Source organism: Cyclopterus lumpus, chromosome 8 (assembly GCF_009769545.1).
Source record: "Cyclopterus lumpus isolate fCycLum1 chromosome 8, fCycLum1.pri, whole genome shotgun sequence".
Classification (NCBI taxonomy): Eukaryota; Metazoa; Chordata; class Actinopteri; order Perciformes; family Cyclopteridae; genus Cyclopterus; species Cyclopterus lumpus.
In genome coordinates, this window is record NC_046973.1 from 13,614,343 (window position 1) to 13,622,353 (window position 8,011).

Below are 8,011 nucleotides of genomic sequence, written 5' to 3' on the forward strand. Positions count from 1 at the left end.
ATGAACGTGGCACTGCAGCAGGGGCACACAAAGGGGGCGTTTGTCCTCGCAGCGGGAGATCGGCCCTTAATGAGAGCCGCGGGTGTAATGGCCCAGCGCAGCGATTGCGCTAAAGGGGCTAATGGGCAACGTCAGCTATCAAAGGGAGGTATGATAAAGGCCCCCAGGGGGCCAGCGGGAGATAAAGCGCCCCCCTGCCCTCGACACTTCATTTACATGGAAATCAGGCATGCTCGATATGGACTTGTCAAATTCATTTACTTTGGGATTTCCTCTTTTCTTATTTCTCCCGCCACCCCAGAAAGCTGCCAAGGCATTCCATCAGAAATGCTTTTCTCTGCATACATGAATTCGATCCTCATCCCACGTCCCGTACCGCTCTTTTTTTTTCTTCTTTTTTTTTTGAGAGGGAGGAGAGGGGCGTTTTTTTCTTCCTCTATCATTACCCAGGCAACCTCATTCACACGGAGCATAATGGGAAAGAAAGGGAAAGACTGGACAGAGGGCTGGAAGAAATAATGAAGTTTGTCCATATTCAGGCAAGCTGAAAGCTCCCCTCTCTCTCTCAACTGCCCCCTCCTTTCTCTTCAGACTGCCCAACCCAGCTTTCCCACCCCCTACCCCCACCTGAAAAGAGCACAAGGCTTATTGCTCTGGGAGAGGCGGAATGGGAGGGGGCGGGGGACGAGGGGGACGGGGGTGGGGGGGGAGGGGGGCAACACTCAGAGATGATCTGGTTCCAATTTCTGTCAGTCAATGGAGAGTGGAGGGAACAAATTATTTAAATTTTTCAGTTGGTCCTCTGGCCCCACCACCAGCGCCCTCATTACAAAAAGGCACCTGGCGCAGAGACAGAGCGACAGCGGCGGCCATCGATTAAAGCCCTCTGGCAGGTCCAGGTACACATGCACCGGTGTACAGGGGACACGGCGGAGACATTAATCAGAAGTCCGAGAGCCTCTTTCTCGAGGGGGGGCGCAGAACGTTCCGCCTCGGCCAGCGTTCAGAGTATTCGCTCCCTCCCATCACGTGGATTAGATGCTGTGAAAGGTCCCTGCTAATTTTCAGTAGGTAGCTTGCTAATATCCCCCCAGTGACCTTCTTTTGTGCAGGGGTGTCCTCTGTAGTCCTCGGAGCTCACACAATGCATGCCAGGACACTGACGAGGGAGCATGCTGGAGTGTAAAAGTTGGGAGGAGCATAGTAAAGAGTGTGTTTACAGACACAGGAGGATCTGTGTGAGCCATAACCGTTCCCCAGTGGCACTTTGAAGGCATCTTGGAGATCCCGGGGACACAAATAGTGTGACGCAAAGGGACCATATGACCAATCATTTTATGAATCGCAGGAAATTTGCCATCTAACTTTGCCTCTTTCTTTCCTTTTCACCTCTTCTCCCATAGACTGCGAGACTCACTGCAAAGCATCCAAGGGAAAGATGAAGATCACGATGAAGAAGTACTGTAAAAAAGACTACGGTGAGTGAATCCAATATGCGGGAATGTGCGCGGCCAGATATCAGCCAGCAGTCAAGAGGTCAGATGTCTCAATTAATCAGACCCCGAGCGAAGCCAATCTACACCTTGATGCTGCTCTCACACAGCCTGAAGCGCCGTCCTCTAATTTCGATTCATCTGGAAACACATCTTTTCTCGTATCGTTACCGGCATCCAAAACGCGGGTGATTTTGAAGTCTGGACGGGGAAAAACAGAGCTTTCCAAGACACGTGACAGCCGGCCAACTATCCGTTTATTTTGTATGTTGATCCAGCTGATCTGATCACACAGTGCAGGTGTTTTCATTGACATCTCACTCCTTTTCTGGTGTCAAATAACAGGTCAAAGGTGGCAATTACACTCAATCAAATCATTATTAAATGCTTACACTGTATGAAAATAACTATACTTTAACGACCAGTCCAAAGACTGTAATGTTTGATGAAAGAGAAGGCAACAGAACAGATTGTAGGCTACTGTTGTTCAGAGCTGTTGTTCCCCCGGTGTCCAGTCTTTGTGCTAAGCTAAGCTAATTAACTGCTTTATTAATGCTACACCAATTACTGAATGTGAGCCAAACAGCGGGCTGGGTCTCCACACCGCTCTGGAGACAGACAAGTTCTCTCGCTAACTAGCCCGCCATTCGTCTCTGGCTCTCTTCCTGGTGAGCCACGACTACACTTTACGCTTGCACTGATGTTTGTCGTCACCATAACACCTAACAACAAAACTTTTGCAAGTCAAGTTCTACTCCTGTTCTATCTCTATGGTTGAACTATTCCTTTACCTGAGTACAGGATGGAGGATTACAATGTGTAAACTAGCGGCGTGTCGTCTTTCCTCTGAGGATTGCCTAAGATACCTAAATGTGTTGTGTTGAGTAAAAGCCTGTGCACCTCTCTGGTCAGTTATAAAAGTGTGGCGGTCTGAACAAGGGTAAACCTAAGAGTTACAGACCACACAAGCACAGTGGACACGCTTTTTCCAACAGTCAGCCTGAGGCATTTCGAGCAAATGGCGCTTGACTTTTTAAGAGCAAATCCCAAACAGATAAGAGAAGCCAAAACACACACAGCAATCACGTTATGTTGTCGACGAATCCACAGAACCAGTGGCGCACATCTAACAGTGAAGTGCCAGGTAAATAGACATTATATCGCAGAGTATGACGTGATATTTCAAAAGAAAAGCGTTGGTGCCACCAGAATGAAGCAAAGACAGCTGCGTCTCGCAAACCAACAACTTGGAACCAGTTTGATGGTTGATGATACTGACGTTTACACTTCAAACCAGTGCCATACCTGTAATTTGAACACATTGAGGGATAGAACTGAGGCATTAGTAGAATACTTGTTTTCAATACACTACCCGCCTACTTTCACTCACACGACAAATGGTCCACCGCGCTCTTTGGATTTTCCGCACCATCAATCATGGCGGCAATAAATAGCTTATCTGTTACCGGTGGTTCGACATCTGTTAACCACAGAAGAAAAAAACCCTCTGTTTAATCAAATGTCACACATCTCGCCTCAGCCAGGTTGATGGAAGTATTCTATCTTCTAAAAACACAGTAAGAGTGTTTCTGCAAATAAAAACTACATTTTTCTTTGTTAAAAAGGTTCTTCCCTCCAACACTTCCAGCTCCCCTCATGTTGATTGCTTTCAGACATGACTAACTTGTTGCCCCTCATTTGAGATCATCATTGCTGAAACTTCATCTTTATGGACTTAAAAACGGCATCCAGCTGAAAATTGGCCAAATACATGTTATTCATTTGTTGTGTTTTGCTAGGAAGCCAAGCGCAGCCATTATTCATATTTCGACTGACTTTAAATCTTAATCATCGGAGCTGAGACAGAGTCTGCATCTATAAATCAGCTTTGCCAGGCTGAGTCAGGCAAAGCGGGCGGATCCTGTTGCTTTTCTCTGAAGTTTGTGTAAAAAACCCAAAAGCTCGGTCTGGAAGCAGATGATTCGGCCTGAGCCGCTGCTGCAGACATCATTGCTTAGCATGCTCCCTCCGCCTCGGCTCTAATTCATTTCTCAGGCCTGTCGCCTGGCTTTTGTGGAAGCTTCGGGGTCTTGTCTCTGTTCTTTTGGGGGGCCACAACCCCCCTATGTGTGAGTGGTGATGCGGGGCCCTCCCTGGGGGTCACGGGAAGGGGCCCTCTGTTTAAACACAGTTGTGCACTGCACCGACAACCAAGCATTCCTCGGGGCACAAACAGGTGGTAAATTAGGCGGACGGTGACGGATTGACGCCCCCGGAGAGAAAGAAATATGTTTTGTTTATTCAATTTTTTTTGTTTTTCACCGCCGCCGTAGCTACGGAGATGGAGGACACAAAGGGATTATATTCTCGCCTGACACCCTCCTTCTGCACACACGCACCCTCTCGCTCCCTCCCTCGCCACCGGGAGCACAATGAATCAAAGGGCCGCGTGTTTGCCGACGCTCCGGGATAGTGCTCAAAGGCCCCCCCCCCCCCCCAGCCTCCCAGGCCACCCCTCTGTGCTCACCCAAGGGTAACAGGTCCCAGATCATTCACTCAGCTGATAACCATGGGGGACAGGGGCCTCAGCGCGGTAATTAAGCGAGCCCTAATTTCATTAGCCCCTTTGCTTGTTGGTGGCATGCGGTGTCAAGCTGCAGCACACCACCCAAAGAAGATAAACCCAGCTGGAAGTTTGGTGGTGAGGGAGGCCCCACGGCTGGCAGACATTGTGCGAGTGCAGGATCATCTCACACTCATTGCCCGTCTCACCAAACAGTGTCAGCGTGCACCAATTCGTAATAGATTGTTGTGCTCTCAGTGTCTCTCTCTCTCTGGTGTCCATTTCGCTCAAAACCCGAGTGGTGTGGATTTGGGCGCAGACTGAGAACACACTCGAGTGAGGAGGCAGAGAAAGAGGGGAAAGAGGCAGGCGCGGGCAGAGAGTCTGGACGCTGGAACCGAGTCTCCTCGGCCCGGAGAGGAGAGCGCTATCTCCGCCGGATTCTCACGCTGCGAAGTTGGACGGGGCTCTGGGAGCAGAACCCCGTATAGCTCATGAGGTCGGAAACACATCCCAATTCTCCTGGAACTTTTTATGTGGCTGGGAAGACAAATAGCGGCCCCCCTCCCCCAACCCCCCACATCCCCCAGCCCCCGCACACCCTTTATGTGTCTGGATGAAGGAGAGCGCTGCGCTGAATGGCAGGGCTGTGAGAGCTCGCTCTACTCAAGCCCAACAAACCTTCTTTCTTCTGAAATTGTGTGCAATTTGCTCACACCGTGCATTGACACACATACTCAAACACCCCACTCCTCCGGTTCTTGGCAGTAATGGGGGACGACCGAACATGAGCACTGAAAGTGATCATGTTCGGCCAGAGAGGCAGAGAAAAGGCCAACTTAACCTAGCAATCTGAACGAAGTGAGACAGAAGGATGTTCTCATGTTTGATCCTTGTGCGTCGAACAGAAACAACAGGTATGGCTTGAACAGATAAATAAAAGATATGCTGCACGTCCAACTGATTGTCACTTGAGTCTTTCCCATCAGCTAATCCAATCTTCAGATTCGATTCATTCTCACAGTCGTGGGCGAACCCCCTACACACACACTTAGACGTTAATGGCACATTCCTATAGCTAAACCCACGGGGTGAAGCACTTCACCTCGAGCACAGATTAGCTCCATCGCTGCCGAGCTGTTTGCCCCTTGTTACAGTCACAGCGATGAGGTAATGGCCGCTCCGCCTGACGCTCCGCGAAAGAGGCTTTACTCATTTCCCGGTATGAAGATATCTGTAACAAGTGGCGTTCCAGTAATTACCAGGGTTTGGCTTGGCTTGGCCTACGGTTGTCAGTGTTCTGATGCTCAGAGTCCAGTTTCACACCTAATAGACCGATTGGAAAGGACTTGTTTCAGAGGTTATAGTGTTAGCAAATGTGGCAACAAAAAAAAAAGAAGCAATTTTTGACGTTTATGTTTGCAATAAAGAACCTATTATCAACGTCTTCCTCCTCAAACGGAGCCTGCGGCCACATGAAGTCTCTCTCTGCCCCTCACATCAAAATGCGCTCTCCGATGTTCTCCGCCATGAACCTTTGGGTTTGCAGCGGGGGTGCTATGGCAACAGTTGCCGTAATAGGGAGCATGCTCAGGATCACAAGGAGAGGTCGAAGGTCAGTGATTAGGGGAGGGACCGGCGACACGCCGCAAAGTCAGCGAGTTCCGGGTCCCGTTTCTACGGGAGGTTTTGCTGGACATTTATACAATGCTGTATGAAAATCGTCATAGTTTACGCTAGATGTCAACACCAGGTCATGTTCCAAATGTGTTCATATTACATTATTACCTTCATAAAAATAGATTTTTAGTCTTTTTTTTTTTTACTACTGCCACTTGGCATGATAGAAATCAATATTCGTTACTATTAACTATTCAGATCTCTCGATGTGGTGTTCAAGTGCTACAGCTGATTCAATATGTGGCTTTTCTTCTCTTTTTTTTACTCAGGGGCAAATACAGTATACCCAGGGGTAATCTCTATAAACACATTCTGCATGCATATGTAGATTCTGGAGGCAAGATTTTGGTATCAGAAGCGTTCTGGTTTGCCGTTTGTTGTCCAAGAAGCATTGACCAATCACGTTTGAGAAGGCTTTGGTTGAATGCAGGTAAATGTGGAGAGAAAAAGAGGCGGAGCGTGTTTGGCAGAAATGCAATATGGGAACCCACCAGCTATCCTTAGATTGAGCTTTTTATTAAAAATATAGCCTCAATCCCCCAAAGGCTAGTCCATCATCAGACCGATAGCAGACAGGGCCCCGAGATCGACCCTGTGGTTCAAGTATCTCTGGTTGGGTGTCACTAGACGATGACATGTCCGTGTAGGTGGTCTAACCCCGGCTTCTCTCTTCTCTTCCCCCCAGCTGTCCAAGTGCACGTGCTGAAAGGAGACAAAGCGGGCGAGTGGTGGAAGTTCACCGTCAACATCATCTCCGTCTATAAACAAGGCGAGCACCGCATCCGCCGCGGCGACCAGCTGCTGTGGGTGCGTGCCAAGGACGTGGCCTGCAAATGCCCCAAGATCAAGCCTGGCAGGAAGTACCTGCTCCTGGGTACAGACGACGATTCCCCCGGGCAGAGCGGAGTGGTGGCGGACAAGGGGAGCCTGCTCATCCCCTGGAAGGACCTGTGGGGCCGCCGGCTGAGGAAGTTCCAGCAGCGCGACAAGAGGGGGAAGTGCTAAAAGTGTCTGGAGGCGAGCGACAGATCGAGGGAGGAGGTGGAGGCGAAAACAGCGTCTCCGCTGAGATGAATGCGAGGAGGAGAGGAGGATGAATGAAAAAAATAAAAAATAAACTGGAAGAATAACAAGATAGAAAGACACAGGTGAAAAGTAGAGGAGATGGGGGAATGACTGAGTGCTGCTGCTCTGAGTTGGAGCGAAGAGATTAGTGTTTTTTTGGTTGTTGTTTTTTTTCCAGAAGTTTTGTGAAGGAGCTCGTTCTACAGTTGTTCTGTTTCCGTTCGTCTTTCAAGGTTCGTGTAATTGCAGAGTTTGCACCTAATGTTGCAGATACGTCACACCCTGACTATTTTACCCATGATGCCGTTGTTTCAGATTTTTTTTAAGTCCCTTTGATTGAGTTGAGTTTTAAGAGCAATGCATCTACTGTATCGCTCTTAGTATTTGTAAGAGGATCTGTCTCCACTGTGCCGTGTGAAGCATCGTCTAGTTGAATGAAGAGACTTTTTTTTCGTGGCATTGAGGGACTCCACTCGTGTGTTATGAGTTGCTCCTGTAACCTGCAACACTTTGGATAAACTCTGTCAACAGCTAAAAGTGAGAACAACTAAATTGTGGATTCCCTCTGTGGGAAACATAATGGGTTCCATCTTCCCTGCTCACGGTGAGGGTCGCCTCAGAAACAACGTGGGTGTGTCGTTGGAGCAAACCACCATAATGACCCTCTGCTCACTCTGCAGTAATGATCCCGTCTCTGCTTGGCGCTTATATAGATATATATATATATATATATATATATATATATATATATATATATATATTTATATATATATATATCAACAGTATGTGGATGCATGTAAAGTAACCATACCTGCGTACGTAGACAGTATTCTTAGTAGATGATGCCGTAGCATCGGCTAGATGTAGAGTAGACGTGTCAACCATGCACTTATTTTTACTAGTGTTGGAACATATGAGATATGTTCACAAAGAAAATAAATCCCATACTGTACCATATGATGCACACAAAAAGAAAAGCTGTAAAGTTCAAACCCTGCTTGCCTCACTACAGTTAAAAAATAGCATTTGTTCTCTAATAAAAAGCCTAAATGTAAGTTGGACATCCCAAACATTTGCAAATGAGAGAAAGGTGAAGCGTCTCACTTTGTTTAAAAAAAAAAAAAATGAAAAAGAACTCCCGACCTATCGAGCAACACTGACTCAACGCATGCTCAACATTTACTGTAGCTGACTGCAAGCTAACAATGAT

The 8,011-nt window shown here is 47.8% G+C and overlaps 1 protein-coding gene across 3 annotated transcripts in view; it reads left to right on the top strand.

Annotated features, from left to right (window-relative positions):
* Positions 1-7,498, top strand: part of ntn1b (netrin 1b) — a 35,305-nt gene extending 27,807 nt beyond the window's left edge. For all 3 annotated transcript variants that reach the window (XM_034538838.1, XM_034538836.1, XM_034538837.1), the window contains exons 6-7: positions 1,404-1,478; positions 6,422-7,498. In XM_034538838.1, the coding sequence (XP_034394729.1) occupies positions 1,404-1,478; positions 6,422-6,741 (395 nt within the window). In that variant the 3' untranslated portion in view covers positions 6,742-7,498. The remainder of the gene's footprint in view (positions 1-1,403; positions 1,479-6,421) is intronic.
* The last annotated feature ends 513 nt before the right edge of the window (positions 7,499-8,011 follow it).